The sequence below is a fragment of the Diaphorina citri genome, unplaced genomic scaffold, assembly GCF_000475195.1.
Source record: "Diaphorina citri unplaced genomic scaffold, Diaci psyllid genome assembly version 1.1 scaffold123, whole genome shotgun sequence".
Lineage (NCBI taxonomy): Eukaryota > Metazoa > Arthropoda > Insecta > Hemiptera > Psyllidae > Diaphorina > Diaphorina citri.
Window position 1 is genome coordinate 527,846 of NW_007377560.1, and position 16,938 is coordinate 544,783.

General features: G+C 40.4%; 1 protein-coding gene across 1 annotated transcript; it reads left to right on the forward strand.

The window, feature by feature from the left end:
- Positions 1 to 316: 316 nt before the first annotated feature.
- Positions 317 to 14,847, forward strand: LOC103524875 (tetratricopeptide repeat protein 8-like). Its single transcript, XM_026820137.1, has 8 exons — positions 317 to 529; positions 764 to 939; positions 1,455 to 1,749; positions 2,389 to 2,663; positions 12,665 to 12,814; positions 13,152 to 13,323; positions 13,672 to 13,878; positions 14,242 to 14,847. The coding sequence occupies exons 1-8, from the start codon at positions 395 to 397 to the stop codon at positions 14,356 to 14,358; spliced, it is 1,527 nt and encodes a 508-aa protein (XP_026675938.1). The 5' UTR covers positions 317 to 394; the 3' UTR covers positions 14,359 to 14,847.
- Positions 14,848 to 16,938: the final 2,091 nt, after the last annotated feature.

The window sequence follows — 16,938 nt, forward strand, 5'->3', positions numbered from 1 at the left end:
AACTCAAACAACTGCGATAGCAAACAATGAATGAAAAGCAGGGTTAGAAAAACAAAGAGAAGAAGGTGTTTTAGATTTTACTGTTTATTTTCCGCGAGTGTTATCGTTATCGTAGGTAACTACAAGACAATGAAAATCTCTTGAAAATAATGGAAAGTAAAATTTTGTAGACATACCTAAATACCTCTACCTATACCTACATAGGTAAATAGATAATAAACACACACCCAAGTAGCTAATGGTTTGTTAGATATCCATACATATACGAGTATTACCATGATCCGATTTCATAACTAAAAAAAATCATGTCATAAGTTAAGTTCATATAAATTTTCCCGAATTTCTGATAAACCTATGTAGGCAGTAGGATCAGCAGCCCATCTCCACATCAGTTATGTCAACTCCAGGTTCTGCACCCACTGCCACGGTGGATTCAATGTTTTACGCTGTCGATCATTTTCACAAGAGAAACTTTGAGAAGTGTGCAGCGATCTGTACGGAACTTCTAGCCAAAAACCCTTATGATAAGGTAAGTACAAAACTGGTTCATTTACTGTTCGTAGTGTTAAAGCGCCTTAAAGGAGGACTTTGAAGGATGAGGGAAAAATTAACACCAACAATGCAAACTTGTATGTATAAGCTTAACTCATAACTCATCCTTTAAGGCTGTTTGCCCCACTACTTGTGCTAAGGAGTTGTGTGGAATTCCTCCCTACCACTTGGAACCCATAGGTACGATAAATTCACCCTGAGTTGATTCCAGGCTGCTTGGACGTTGAAGATGAGATCTCTGACTAGTCAACTCTCAGTAGATGATCTAGAAGCCGAAGAAGAAGGTATTGCTGACAGTGTTCTGGATACAAACACCATAGCTACTGCAGCCAGGCCTGGGACCTCACTCAAGACAGCTGCTGTTACCGCCCCTGCTCTCACCTCAAGGTAATACTTCATGGTTCATGGGACTTCTGGATGATCGTGGAGTTTGAAACAGAAGGGAAGAGATGTTTGAGAGGTATTATCGGAGGTACCTACTTGTAGCAAAATAAATTATAGGTATGTATATTATATTTGCATGTGCCCTCGGGCCTCGGGTCTATAAATTCTGAGCATGATCCGTCCGAGACAAAAAAATCATTGTTTGCGATTTAGTCAATTCTTCTTCTTCTCCGCCTTGTCCCGTGTTCAGACGGTTTCGGCGTTTTTCGTCAGCCTCTCAATCAGCCCTGGGGTGATTGCTTTGGGCTGACATTTGGTTTGGGCTACACAATATTTACGAGCGGATGCCCTTCGCACTCAACCTTTGCTTTTTTTAGGGAGGGAAATTTAAGGCTGGTATCCTACCTGTTAGTCCGGACCACGCACAGTCAAGTCTACAATCTTATATTCAAAGACCATTCGTATCCTGTCTCCCAGCCAGATTTTGTCAAATAATTATCTTTATTTTATCCCATCAGACCCCGTACAGAATCAGGCCGTCCTGTGAGTGGTGTAGTACGTCCGGGTACATTAGCTAGCCGGGGCGGCACGCTAGAGCAAAGTCTGAAAACCCCGCGCACAGCTAAATCTGCACGTCCTCTTACTTCCCAAGCTGCGCGCACTATACGACTAGGCACTGCATCCATGTTGAGTCAACCTGACGGACCTTTCATTCAAGTGTCGCGCCTTAATCTGGCCAAGTATGCGCGCGACAAAACCGTCGCCAAATATCTGTTCGAGTATCTCTACCATCATGAGAATGATGTTGCCAGTGTGAGTATGCATTTGTAAGGAACTTGCTGTTTTTTGGTGTCTGTAGTAGGTACCTATGTAGATATTTTACAAATTTGAATAGCTTCTGTCTTTTAATGATACATTACATCTAGGCCACATAACATTAGGTAGGTACTGATGAGTAGTTAGTTCACTCGATATGCGACAGTCTGATCTGCTGATCTTTAATATTATTTCAATATTAGTGGATGTGCCATTAGTTCCAAATCATAGAAGCATTACATCGAAATGTGTTGAAAGCTAGAAAGTTCTTTATACATGGACCCCTTGGATAATTCGTGTTACAGGCAATGGACCTCGCCGTCGAATCAACCAAAGCCTGCGAGTTTCGCGACTGGTGGTGGAAAGTGCAACTAGGGAAATGCTACTTTAGTTTGGGTTTAATCCGTGAGGCGCAGCAGCAGTTCAACTCGGCTCTCAACCAGTTTACAGACATAGAGGCATTCATCCGTATGATCCGAGTGTATATCAGACTAGATCAACCAATCCGGATCTTTAATATTATTTCAATATTAGTGGATGTGCCATTAGTTCCAAATCATAGAAGCATTACATCGAAATGTGTTGAAAGCTAGAAAGCTCTTTATACATGGGCCCCTTGGATAATTCGTGTTACAGGCAATGGACCTTGCCGTCGAATCAACCAAAGCCTGCGAGTTTCGCGACTGGTGGTGGAAAGTGCAACTAGGGAAATGCTACTTTAGTTTGGGTTTAATCCGCGAGGCGCAGCAGCAGTTTAACTCGGCTCTCAACCAGTTTACTGATATCGAGGCATTCATCCGTATGATCAGAGTGTATATCAGACTAGATCAACCAATCCGAGCGATAGATATAGGTCGGAATGCACTCGACTGCTACCCGAATGAGGTTACCATTATGACTGAGATGGCAAGGTACGTAGATATTCTCATAATTCATAAAATTACCTATGTAAGTATTTAGGTATCCGCTCTTCTAAACATTCGAATGGGCTCATTGGGCTCCTAAGTCAGAATTTCTGGCATGACTGAAGGAAAGAACCACAGAGCTATTTCCCAGGTAGGTTGCTGCCCTATGCTTTCAGAGCATCAATTTCCAAATCCTTTAATTCCACGTTGCAAAAAGTTTCAGTTCCTCTAATCACCGATCGCTTTCTTTCAGAATCTTCGAAGGTCTGAACAACATGCCCATGTCGGTGAAATACTACAAGCTAATACTCAAGCGTGATGCTACTTGCATGGAAGCTATTGCCTGTATTGGAGTCAACCACTTCTATAATGATCAACCAGAGGTGGCGCTACTCTTCTACAGGTTCGTTCTCGAAACGGCTGGCATTCTCTCCTATCCTATCTTCCTTCTCCAGATCGATCTAACAAGGAGGTAACAACGAGATCCTGTGTGGAACGTCCGCGAAGAGAATTTTATTTGCCGAGTGCCTTTATTTATTTAAATTTCAAAGAAAATTTACGTGATACCTGAGTGAAAGAAAGTGTTAATATTTTCATAATATCTTCCCAAATTACAACATATCTGCTAACTGAGCTTTTTTGTGAAACTAACAATAATTTTTTTAAATAATTATTTTATTTGTCTTTTGTGTATTTTGACGGGTAATTTGATTTTATTTGTCAGTGAAGAAGTAGGTACCTTTCCAATTTTCCAAAACTCAAAATTGGTTCCTATTCCATAAACCATGTTGTGTTCGTCGAGATAAATAGAATGCGATTGAAAATTTACACCCCATATCGTGTTTCTAAAATTGATTCAAAGTCGGACAAATGAGTTTCGCCTAGGCCAAGTAATGACGCCCTGTCAAAGTGAAATACCAAACACTTTACCATTCATCATTGTGCAAAAATTATTCACCAAAACCGCCCAAAGTTCTTCACTTTCGGGACGATAAGACCTCAGCAGTTACAGTTCCCTCTGTCAAAGCTCTCAGAAAGAAGAAAAAAAATCACCATCCAGATCATAACCTTATTATCACCTCTCAGCTTTTGGCTTACCACTGAAGACAGAATAGAAATTAGACATCTTCAACTTTAGAGAGGTCTTGACTCTTGATGTTGATGTAGAGGGTTTTTCAATGGCCATTCGTGGTCATTGAATTCATCTTGGTTCATTTTCCATTAGTTCTTGGTTGGTCGTATAACTTTCATGTATGTTTCAGACGTCTGCTACAGATGGGCCTCTACAATGCTGAACTGTTCAACAACCTAGCACTATGCTGTTTCTATTCTCAGCAATATGACATGGTGGTCACTTGTTTTGAGCGTGCGTTGAGTTTAGCTCTCAATGAGAATGCCGCAGATGTGTGGTACAATATTTCACATGTTGCTATTGTAAGTTAAATGCTCTATCTACCTCAGTCTATAATGATCAACCAGAGGTGGCGCTACTCTTCTACAGGTTCGTTCTCGGAACGGCTGGCTTTCTCTCCTATCCTATCTTCCTTCTTGCTTCACTTTCGGGACGATAAGACCTCAGCAGTTACAGTTCCCTCTATCAAACCTCCCAGAAAGAAGAAAAAAAAAATCACCATCCAGATCATAACCTTATTATCACCTCCCAGCTTTTGACTTACCACTGAAAACGGAATAGAAATTGGACATCTTCAACTTTAGAGAGGTCTTGACCCTTGATGTTGATGTAGAGGGTTTTTCAATGGCCATTCGTGGTCATTGAATTCATCTTGGTTCATTTTCCATTAGATCTTGGTTGGTCGTATAACTTTCATGTATGTTTCAGACGTCTGCTACAGATGGGTCTATACAATGCTGAACTGTTCAACAACCTAGCACTATGCTGTTTCTATTCTCAGCAATATGACATGGTGGTCACTTGTTTTGAGCGTGCGTTGAGTTTAGCTCTCAATGAGAATGCCGCAGATGTGTGGTACAATATCTCACATGTTGCTATTGTAAGTTAAATGCTCTATCTACCTCAGTAAATGCTCTGCCTACTCAGCAGGGTAGGCATATTTAGGGCCAAATTACCATATCACGGTTACTCCACAATTTTGTACTCGTAAAAATTCCTCAAAATGAGTATGTTGAATGCATTAGTTCCTGATGAATCACTGGAGTTAAACTTGATTATTGAATGGGTGACCTTTTGGGATAACCCGTAGATTTTGTACTCATAAAAATTCCTCAAAATGAGTATGTTGAATGCATTAGTTCCTGATGAATCACTGGAGTTAAGCTGAGCATGATGATGATTGAATGGGTGACCTTTTGGAATAACCCGTACTTCTAGCGAGGCAGACAAGCCTGGTCACTGGTCATACCATCACATTGAAAAAAATTATCAAAATGAAAACTGTTTATGTAGATTACACTCTATACCTCAGTAAATGCTCTGCCTACTCAGCAAGGTAGGCATATTTAGGGCCAAATTACCATATCACGGTTACTCCACAATTTTGTACTCATAAAAATTCCTCAAAATGAGTATGTTGAATGCATTAGTTCCTGATGAATCACTGGAGTTAAGCTGAGCATGATGATTGAATGGGTGACCTTTTGGGATAACCCGTACCTCTAGCGAGGCAGACAAGCCTGGTCACAGGTCATACCATCACATTGAAAAAAATTATCAAAATGGAAACTGTTTATGTAGATTACAGAGTGTAGTCCATTCAGTTTTTCAACTCACACTTCATATCTGTTCATACAGGGTATCTCAGACACAAGACTCGCCATCCAATGTTTACACCTAGCCCTGTCTATCGATAGTTCACACGGCCTCAGTCAGAACAACTTGGCCGTCCTGGAGGCTAGGGAAGGCCACATAGAGAGAGCTTCTACCTATCTGCAAGCTGCAGCGGCCTCCTCACCCTACCTCTATGAGACTCATTACAATCAGGCTGTGATAAGTAACCTGGTTAGTGTTATACCCTAGAATACTTTGTAGGCAAAATCATTCCGGCCCTAGGATAATTTGTAGTTGATTTTGCCATAGGTCCTGCAGTGCTGTCAGCCTAGTTAGCTTAGAAGGTGTAAGGCGTCTCCCTTGTAAACAGTAGGTCGTGGGATCGCCACATATCCGTGCGGCACGAACTTAATCCTGAGCTGATAAGGTTCGTTCTTATAACGACTGGCTTTCTTCTATCCTGTTCTGCTTTCCCCCTCGATTTCAGAAGGATAAGGTACAGTTCCCTCTATCAAACCTCTTGGGGAAGAAACGAGGAAAGAATGCTACTGACGTACATGAATTTGTATGATATTTCCTCCCATCTTCTTCCAGGCAGGAGATCTACAGGACTTGTTGGACCATTGAGTGAAAGTTTAGGAGTGTGTCAAATCACCCGAAAGTATCCTTTCTACCCTGAGGCATTTCCTCCACTCTTTATCAACTCTCAAATATTTAATATCTAGGACAAAATTCCACACCTCAGCTGGGATCGAACCCGCCCACTCCTAATTACAAGGCGAACGCCTTGACCACAAGAAGTAGTACTGCAGAATCCTTGTGGTTTATTTGATGTAATGATAGAATTTTATTAATAGATGAGCCGAAATCCGTCGCCTCGCTCCGGATTTCTGCTAGTGAATCCTTAAGTCATGGCCGTTCACGTCACTCATCCATTTAGTGGTCTTGCTCGGCGTAACTTAACTAAAACGAAAAATAGCCTATAACCTTCACGGGAGTGCAAGCAATAAAAGTTGACAAAGTTTCATATAGCAATCGGATGAGCGGTTTGGCCAGGCATAAAGTTCGAACACACAAACAAACATTCATTTTTATATATCAGATATAGGTAATATATAATTAGCCAGATACCTATGCAACTATGCACAATGCAGAGATAATTTGAATATTTCATTTCACTCAAGGCTAAGTACTTACTTACCTATCTACCAGATGGCAGATTGATTTGCTGTAGGTATAGATAACTAAAAAGACCTACAGGTGTTGGAGGTTAGAGTTAACGAGAACCTATCGAATTACCTATATAGGTAGGTACATAAATAGCGGACCTAAAGTAGCTCTACTATTGTTCTTACATAGGTACCTAACTATTATAATGTAAACCTGAATAAATAATTATTACTAGAGAGGTTCAATAAGCTGTAGAAATCACTGGGGAAAAAGGCCTTTACGCGGTCCCCAAAGTTAATATCGGGTGCAAAATCTAGTGAGAAAGCCTCGTTTTGTGTGTGACATTTAATACCCTGGCCTTGGTAATAATTAGGTAGGTAGGTAGGTATACATAGGTACCTACTGACCTACTTACTTTTTAGATAGGTCAATCGTTGTAGGTAGGTACCTATGTACCTACATAGGTGGGTACTTGTCAGCAGAACAAAGACATGGTTGGAAGTAGGTCAAGAAAAGAGAAGAATCCCCTTCTACCTAGGTCAGGGGTCGGACAACATGAAATTAACTCAATTAGCTCAGGCATGGATCATTGGATCTAGAGGGAGAGAAATAGGTATCGGAATCACTGAAAGGCCCAGATTTTATAAGATACGTCTACAAAGATATCTACTACCTATTAATTTTATTCTTATCTTATACGATATTACGATAACCGATCAGACTTTATAGCTTTATACCTATCTAACTGCCTACCTATTTAGACCGTGTTTTATCGTAGGTAGGTACCTAATACGAGAAATTCTGTCGCAGCCCGCCAAAATTTTCATGCATTAATTATTTTATTTAGTATATTTACTGTTATTTCTCATTTTCGTTCATTTTTTTAGGCGGGCCTTCGCGGGCCGCAAAAATGAGCTCGCGGGCCGCATGCGGCCCGCGGGCCGCGGGTTGGACAAGCCTGATCTAGAGGGAGAGAAATAGGTATCAGAATCACTGAAAGGCCCAGATTTTATAAGATACGTCTACAAAGATATCTACTATTAATTTTATTCTAATCTTATACGATAACCGATCAGACTTTATAGCTTTATAAGTTTATACCTATCTAACTGCCTAGCTGCCTACCTATTTAGACCGTGTTTTATCCTAGGTACCTAATACGAGAAATTCAAAACAATAAAATTTGATTTCATTCTGAGCTAGGCTTCGAGGAAACCACAAGTTTTTCTTCGTGTCTACATTTTGTTCTCAATAAAGTCCATTCCTTTCATTTCTTTGCATTACACAAGTTCAATCTCTTTTCATTCACTAAGTAAGATAAAAAACTGGCAAGCAAGTAAAAGGTGATACTGGACGTCCCATTCGAAGGGGATAAGCAACAGTTATCATTCAAATTCAAAACAATAAAATTTGATTCCATTCTGAGCTTTGTATTCGAACCCTCACCCTTCCGCTTACCAGTCACGTCCTATCATGAGTAGATGGGGAAGTGATAGTACCTATCAGCTATACCTAACTTGTATTTTTTTTTTTTTTTTAAGATGAGTGTTTCACCGCCGTTTTTATTTCGTAGCAATGAAACAACTGCTACATTGGACGCATGTGGTCTGTGTCGTAGCATGCCCATCCCGTAGTATGCCTCTCATCAGATGGGCGAGAAGAGGCACAATACTCCCCATTTAGGTGCTGGGTCAACACGAGAACACCAGAAAGTAACCCGTTGAAATATTTGCAATCGAAAAAAGAGTACAAATTTTCGTCGATGATGGGATTCGAACCCGGGACCTTCTGCATGGCAAGCAAGCACGTTACCACTGGACCAACCGTGCCCCCCGCAGTACACCACTTTGACACAGGACCTCAAGTTTATTCTGAAACTTTTTTCTCTCTCTTGTTTTACCTTTCAGTCCCTGACACAGATAGCAGCTGCTAAAGTCATTGATGATGAAGTGGTAGGAAGTCGTCATTTAGAACAACCAAAATATTTCTTCCGGAGGGATTTGCTGAAGAAATTCTGGAACCATTAAGTAGAAATTTACTTCTTGTGATTAGAACCGAGATTTGTCATGAGTATCTAGGAATAGTGAGGCCTTGCCTTGGAGCATGCAAAAATTGCAAGATATTTGTGTTAGAATTCCAAACAGGTTCAAAATTTTGATTTTTGGACCCTGGTTGCACATTATGTGTTAGTGACTTGTTTGGAAATTTTAGAATGTATTGAACCTTTTGAGAACAATGAAAAAGTTGGTTGAAATTCCAGGGAAAGAACAATGTCACTTCCCCAAATAACCCCTCAATCCCTTTGAGCCTTAAGTAGTGCATATGTCCTCACAAATAATCAGAAAGAAAAAGAAGCCCAATGTGGCTAAAACTTTTCAGTTGAACATGAACATTAGAATTCCTGAAGCTACCAATGAAGCTGTGCAGAGTTTCTCTCATTTTTGGCCATTAAGTTGGACGTGCATATTCGTTTTTGAAAATGTAACTTAGATTATTACAATGAGAAAACTTTTATATTATGATCATTTTTAATGGTGTTTTACTAGTTCTCGTTTTAATGTTGCATAGTGATTGTTTGTGTAAAGTTATCTTCTCGGATTTAAGCACTATACAATCTGGTAAGTTCTTTAGGGAAGTGGGTAAAAGTAGTATTGTAAACAAAACTAAGTATTCTACCTATTATAGTTTTTAATGTTTCAAGCGTTGTTTATTTCTGAAAACAAAACGCATAGTTTATTGCCAGCTGTGTGAAGTTGGAATCATTTATTCCCTGCCTATCTAATCATTTGAAAGAATTTCTTTATTCATTGTTTCCCTATACCTACCTTATTTAATTTTTCCTTGGTTATTTTAGCAAATTATTCGGTTAATGTAACTACTTGTGCTAAGGAGTTGTGTGGAATTCCTCCCTACCACTTGGAACCCATAGGTACGATAAATTCACCCTGAGTTGATTCCAGGCTGCTTGGACGTTGAAGATGAGATCTCTGACTAGTCAACTCTCAGTAGATGATCTAGAAGCCGAAGAAGAAGGTATTGCTGACAGTGTTCTGGATACAAACACCATAGCTACTGCAGCCAGGCCTGGGACCTCACTCAAGACAGCTGCTGTTACCGCCCCTGCTCTCACCTCAAGGTAATACTTCATGGTTCATGGGACTTCTGGATGATCGTGGAGTTTGAAACAGAAGGGAAGAGATGTTTGAGAGGTATTATCGGAGGTACCTACTTGTAGCAAAATAAATTATAGGTATGTATATTATATTTGCATGTGCCCTCGGGCCTCGGGTCTATAAATTCTGAGCATGATCCGTCCGAGACAAAAAAATCATTGTTTGCGATTTAGTCAATTCTTCTTCTTCTCCGCCTTGTCCCGTGTTCAGACGGTTTCGGCGTTTTTCGTCAGCCTCTCAATCAGCCCTGGGGTGATTGCTTTGGGCTGACATTTGGTTTGGGCTACACAATATTTACGAGCGGATGCCCTTCGCACTCAACCTTTGCTTTTTTTAGGGAGGGAAATTTAAGGCTGGTATCCTACCTGTTAGTCCGGACCACGCACAGTCAAGTCTACAATCTTATATTCAAAGACCATTCGTATCCTGTCTCCCAGCCAGAGTTTGTCAAATAATTATCTTTATTGTGGTATCCTACCTGTTAGTCCGGACCACGCACAGTCAAGTCTACAATCTTATATTCAAAGACCATTCGTATCCTGTCTCCCAGCCAGATTTTGTCAAATAATTATCTTTATTTTATCCCATCAGACCCCGTACAGAATCAGGCCGTCCTGTGAGTGGTGTAGTACGTCCGGGTACATTAGCTAGCCGGGGCGGCACGCTAGAGCAAAGTCTGAAAACCCCGCGCACAGCTAAATCTGCACGCCCTCTCACTTCCCAAGCAGCGCGCACTATACGACTAGGCACTGCATCCATGTTGAGTCAACCTGACGGACCTTTCATTCAAGTGTCGCGCCTTAATCTGGCCAAGTATGCGCGCGACAAAACCGTCGCCAAATATTAGCATCTTCCGAGATATTTATGGCCGAACAACTTTCGCTGAAAAAAAAAAAAAATAATAATAATAATAATAATTAAAATAAAAAATGAATCAAGTAGAGTAAAGCATACCGTTGTTTGTACCAGGGGAAGTTTATGTATATATGTAGAGGAAATTTCTAATTAACTAGCTATGTCCAGCCTAGTTAGCAGTAGGGCGTGGGTACGATGCCCGCTCGTGGTGGATTTTATCCTGAATAGATAATGAGGTTCGTTCTCGGAACGCCTGGCTTTCTCCTATCCTGTCTTCCAGTTCCTTCTCTCTTCGCTTTTGGGACGATAAGACCTTAGCAATTACAGAAAGGAAAACAAGTGCTCGGTCAATACAAGAACATAATTTTGTAAGAGTCGATTTTTTTTCTTTCGATTTGAACCCGGTGGGTTTTTCTAACTATTTTCTGTCTTTCTGTTGAGATAGTTAGGACGTTAGGATCGACCTCCTGAAACATGGCCTGTATGCTTTCTTCCGAGTAGAAATATTCATATTATTGCTGCAGACACGTCTTATAAGTTGATACATTAATTCCAGCAGAATGTCAATCGATTAAAAACGTTTGAAAACCGGTTTGAAGATTCAGCAAAGTAGTAATGAGTAGATAGCTGCCAAATGACATTTCACGTTCATTTTACTTTTCTAGTTCGGGATCTTAAAATTACAAAGGAGTGTACAGTGAAAGGACAATAGACCAAACTATGTTTACATTGTTTTACTCAATATTGGTGGATGTGTCATTTTTACTCCCGAACTAAAACTCTCTAGTTTTGGTAGAAAAAAGTAAAAACGAACTTTCTATTTCAAAATAAGAAATACACTTTTAGTTTCAACTCGGAGTCAGAAGTAAACAATTATTTTTTAATTTGATAAATGCCCATACCTGGGTAGGGTAGTTGGCCATCATGAGAATGATGTTGCCAGTGTGAGTATGCATTTGTAAGGAACTTGCTGTTTTTTGGTGTCTGTAGTAGGTACCTATGTAGATTTTTTACCAAAGAACAAATTTGAATAGCTTCTGTCTTTTAATGATATTATAAGTTGATACATTAATTCCAGCAGAATGTCAATCGATTAAAAACGTTTGAAAACCGGTTTGAAGATTCAGCAAAGTAGTTATGAGTAGATAGCTGCCAAATGACATTTCACGTTCATTTTACTTTTCTGGTTCGGGATCTTAAAATTACAAAGGAGTGTACAGTGAAAGGACAATAGACCAAACTACCTATGTTTACATTGTTTTACTCAATATTAGTGGATGTGTCATTTTTACTCCCGAACTAAAACTCTCTAGTGTTGGTAGAAAAAGTAAAAACGAACTTTCTATTTCAAAATAAGAATTATACACTTTTAGTTTCAACTCGGAGTCAGAAGTAAACAATAAAATTATTTTTTAATTTGATAAATGCCCATACCTGGTAGGGTAGTCGGTAGGAACCTATATGATATGACGACTAAATTTCGTTTTTCTTCCATTATCCTTTAATATTTAGGTCGATTAGTCTATGAAAAAATTCAATATGAAGTCTAAACCTGGCAGTCTCAACCGAGCGGAGAGAGATCATCATTCTCTTAACAATCTATGTAATGAAAATTATTAATTACCTACCTAGGTATTTCTGTAATCACATCATCAATACAACATAGAGAACTCTTGAATTGTGAGACCACAAACTTCGCCACAAAACCGGCTGCAAAATGACAAATACCAAAAGTTTTTATCTTATTAATATCTACCTACATACACAGCTACAATAAAAGAATAAGTACCAGTTTTTAATTAATCAAATTCCGATTCCGCTCTAACCACAGTACAGTCCACAGAGTTAAATATTCATGGAGGAAGAAAATTCCTTCCTTAGCTACCTGTTCATTTCATTTCTCTTCAAACAGGTAGAATTTCTGGCATGACTGAAGGAAAGAACCACAGAGCTATTTCCCAGGTAGGTTGCTGCCCTATGCTTTCAGAGCATCAATTTCCAAACCCTTAATTCCACGTTGCAAAAAGTTTCAGTTCCTCTAATCACCGATCGCTTTCTTTCAGAATATTCGAAGGTCTGAACAACATGCCCATGTCGGTGAAATACTACAAGCTAATACTCAAGCGTGATGCTACTTGCATGGAAGCTATTGCCTGTATTGGAGTCAACCACTTCTATAATGATCAACCAGAGGTGGCGCTACTCTTCTACAGGTTCGTTCTCGAAACGGCTGGCATTCTCTCCTATCCTATCTTCCTTCTCTCTTCACTTTCGGGACGATAAGACCTCAGCAGTTACAGTTCCCTCTGTCAAAGCTCTCAGAAAGAAGAAAAAAAATCACCATCCAGATCATAACCTTATTATCACCTCCCAGCTTTTGACTTACCACTGAAAACGGAATAGAAATTGGACATCTTCAACTTTAGAGAGGTCTTGACCCTTGATGTTGATGTAGAGGGTTTTTCAATGGCCATTCGTGGTCATTGAATTCATCTTGGTTCATTTTCCATTAGTTCTTGGTTGGTCGTATAACTTTCATGTATGTTTCAGACGTCTGCTACAGATGGGCCTCTACAATGCTGAACTGTTCAACAACCTAGCACTATGCTGTTTCTATTCTCAGCAATATGACATGGTGGTCACTTGTTTTGAGCGTGCGTTGAGTTTAGCTCTCAATGAGAATGCCGCAGATGTGTGGTACAATATCTCACATGTTGCTATTGTAAGTTAAATGCTCTATCTACCTCAGTAAATGCTCTGCCTACTCAGCAAGGTAGGCATATTTAGGGCCAAATTACCATATCACGGTTACTCCACAATTTTGTACTCATAAAAATTCCTCAAAATGAGTATGTTGAATGCATTAGTTCCTGATGAATCACTGGAGTTAAACTTGATTATTGAATGGGTGACCTTTTGGGATAACCCGTACCTCTAGCGAGGCAGACAAGCCTGGTCACAGGTCATACCATCACATTGAAAAAAATTATCAAAATGGAAACTGTTTATGTAGATTACAGAGTGTAGTCCATTCAGTTTTTCAACTCACACTTCATATCTGTTCATACAGGGTATCTCAGACACAAGACTCGCCATCCAATGTTTACACCTAGCCCTGTCTATCGATAGTTCACACGGCCTCAGTCAGAACAACTTGGCCGTCCTGGAGGCTAGGGAAGGCCACATAGAGAGAGCTTCTACCTATCTGCAAGCTGCAGCGGCCTCCTCACCCTACCTCTATGAGACTCATTACAATCAGGCTGTGATAAGTAACCTGGTTAGTGTTATACCCTAGAATACTTTGTAGGCAAAATCATTCCGGCCCTAGGATAATTTGTAGTTGATTTTGCCATAGGTCCTGCAGTGCTGTCAGCCTAGTTAGCTTAGAAGGTGTAAGGCGTCTCCCTTGTAAACAGTAGGTCGTGGGATCGCCACATATCCGTGCGGCACGAACTTAATCCTGAGCTGATAAGGTTCGTTCTTATAACGACTGGCTTTCTTCTATCCTGTTCTGCTTTCCCCCTCGATTTCAGAAGGATAAGGTACAGTTCCCTCTATCAAACCTCTTGGGGAAGAAACGAGGAAAGAATGCTACTGACGTACATGAATCTGTATGATATTTCTTCTCATTTTCTTCCAGGCAGGAGATCTACAGGAAAGTTACAATATAGTGAAGAAATCCTTGGACCTTCATCCTGGCCATTCTTATTCCTGGGATATCCTGAGGAAACTCGAGCAATACTTCAGCTACTTGTAGAAGTGTAAAAGGAAAAAGAAGTTACCAAAATGTGAGCTGTCAGCTTGGTGTGGAAATCCAGCCGGTTAGTAACTACCCTACGTATTGAATAAGCAGATGGCTAGGTCCGAAGGTTAATCCATAGAGATGACCAAGTTGAGCTGAGATCCTATCGAGAGACGACGATAGCTGAGCGACGGAGACAACCATCCCAGGGAGGTGGTAATATTCCTACAACTCCTCACTCCTCATTGATGAGACGGACGGATCTGGGGATGCATAGGTATTGAGGAGACCCCTGCTGCTACAACACAACAACCAGGTTGAGTTGGGCACAGAATTCCGTGGTTGTTGGAAAAAGATCCTGCATTATCACGCTAAGGTACTTTTTACCGGTAATCCAGTTGGTTCTGCGTTCTACCCAGGTTTGGTCTGTGGAAATTGAAACGAATATTAGATCAGAGGAAGAATATGAGCAAGATCAATGAACTAGGGATCTGAGTCATCTGAGAGGACAAAAGTACAAAGTGTTATTAAAATTCCTGTCTTCCTTCTCTCTTCGATTTCGGGACGATAAGACCATAGCAGTTATACAGTTCCCTCTGTCAAACCTCTTAAAAAAAAAAAATCTGTCAGCCTAGTTAGCTTAGAAGGTGTAAGGCGTCTCCCTTGTAAACACTAGGTCGTGGGATCGCCACATATCCGTCCGGCACGAACTTTATCCTGAGCTGATAAGGTTCGTTCTCATAACGACTGACTTTCTTCTATCCTGTTCTGCTTTCCTCCACGATTTCAGAAGGATAAGTTACAGTTCCCTCTATGAAACCTCTTGGGAAGAAACGAGGAAAGAATGCTACTGACGTACATGAATCTGTATGATATTTCTTCTCATTTTCTTCCAGGCAGGAGATCTACAGGAAGTCAGCCTAGTTAGCTTAGAAGGTGTAAGGCGTCTCCCTTGTAAACACTAGGTCGTGGGATCGCCACATATCCGTCCGGCACGAACTTAATCCTGAGCTGATAAGGTTCGTTCTTATAACGACTGACTTTCTTCTATCCTGTTCTGCTTTCCTCCTCGATTTCAGAAGGATAAGTTACAGTTCCCTCTATCAAACCTCTTGGGGAAGAAACGAGGAAAGAATGCTACTAACGTACATGAATTTGTATGATATTTCTTCCCATCTTCTTCCAGGCAGGAGATCTACAGGACAGTTACAATATAGTGAAGAAATCCCTGGACCTTCATCCTGGCCATTCTTATTCCTGGGATATCCTGAGGAAACTCGAGCAATACTTCAGCTACTTGTAGAAGTGTAAAAGGAAAAAGAAGTTACCAAAATGTGAGCTGTCAGCTTGGTGTGGAAATCCAGCCGGTTAGTAACTACCCTACGTATTGAATAAGCAGATGGCTAGGTCCGAAGGTTAATCCATAGAGATGACCAAGTTGAGCTGAGATCCACTTGTAGAAGTGTAAAAGGAAAAAGAAGTTACCAAAATGTGAGCTGTCAGCTTGGTGTGGAAATCCAGCCGGTTAGTAACTACCCTATGTATTGAATCAGCAGATGGCTAGGTCCGAAGGTTAATCCATAGAGATGACCAGGTTGAGCTGAGATCTTATCGAGAGACGACGATAGCTGAGCGACGGAGACAACCATCCCAGGGAGGTGGTAATATTCCTACAACTCCTCACTCCTCATTGATGAGACGGACGGAGCTGGGGATGCATATTGAGGAGACCCCTGCTGCTACAACACAACAACCAGGTTGAGTTTGGAAAAAGATCCTGCATTGTCACGCAAAGGTACTTTTTACCGGTAATCCAGATGGTTCTGCGTTCTACCCAGGTTTGGTCTGTGGAAATGGAAACGTATATTAGATCAGAGGAAGAATATGAGCAAGATCAATGAACTGGGGATCTGAGTCATCTGAGAGGACAAAAGTACAAAGTGTTATTTTATTGAAATTATACTTTATCAGAATTCCGTGGTTGTTGGAAAAAGATCCTGCATTATCACGCAAAGGTAGGTACTTTTTACCGGTAATCCAGTTGGTTCTGCGTTCTACCCAAGTTGGTCTGTGGAAATGGAAACGAATATTAGATCAGAGGAAGAATATGAGCAAGATCAATGAACTGGGGATCTGAGTCATCTGAGAGGACAAAAGTACAAAGTGTTATTAAAATTGTACTTTATCAATATAATCTATAATGCATAATGTCAACGCAATAATGATGATATTGTTTACCTTCATTTCTTTGTTTTTATGATCAACAAAATACCTAGTACGTAGTTGTTTCACAGCGAGTTTTCCAATCTTTGATGCATCTCCAGGACTTTAGGCTCATGTTGAAATGCATTTCGTTGGCGTTGTTCAGATGTTCAGGCTCTGGGCGGGTGCCCGGACAGTCTTCAAGCATACTCAGGAGTCAACAATCATGTCAACATGAACCTGTAGACACGGGGTTAAGTTTAACATTCTTATTAAAACAAATTTCATTAAAACAATAGGTTCTAGCGTTTCACGTCTAGCTAAATATTGTTTAAATTGAAAGGAAGTTTCCTAGTTCTTTTTCTTTCTTTCTTAAAACCAAATCTGTCTACT

Excerpts from the sequence above, each read along its gene's own strand:
- LOC103524875 (XM_026820137.1), top strand. The coding sequence starts at position 395 with ATGTCAACTCCAGGTTCTGCACCCACTGCCACGGTGGATTCAATGTTT. Across the intron at positions 2,664-12,664 it reads ATTATGACTGAGATGGCAAG|AATATTCGAAGGTCTGAACA; the intron begins GTACGTAGATAT and ends GCTTTCTTTCAG. Across the intron at positions 13,324-13,671 it reads ATATCTCACATGTTGCTATT|GGTATCTCAGACACAAGACT; the intron begins GTAAGTTAAATG and ends CTGTTCATACAG.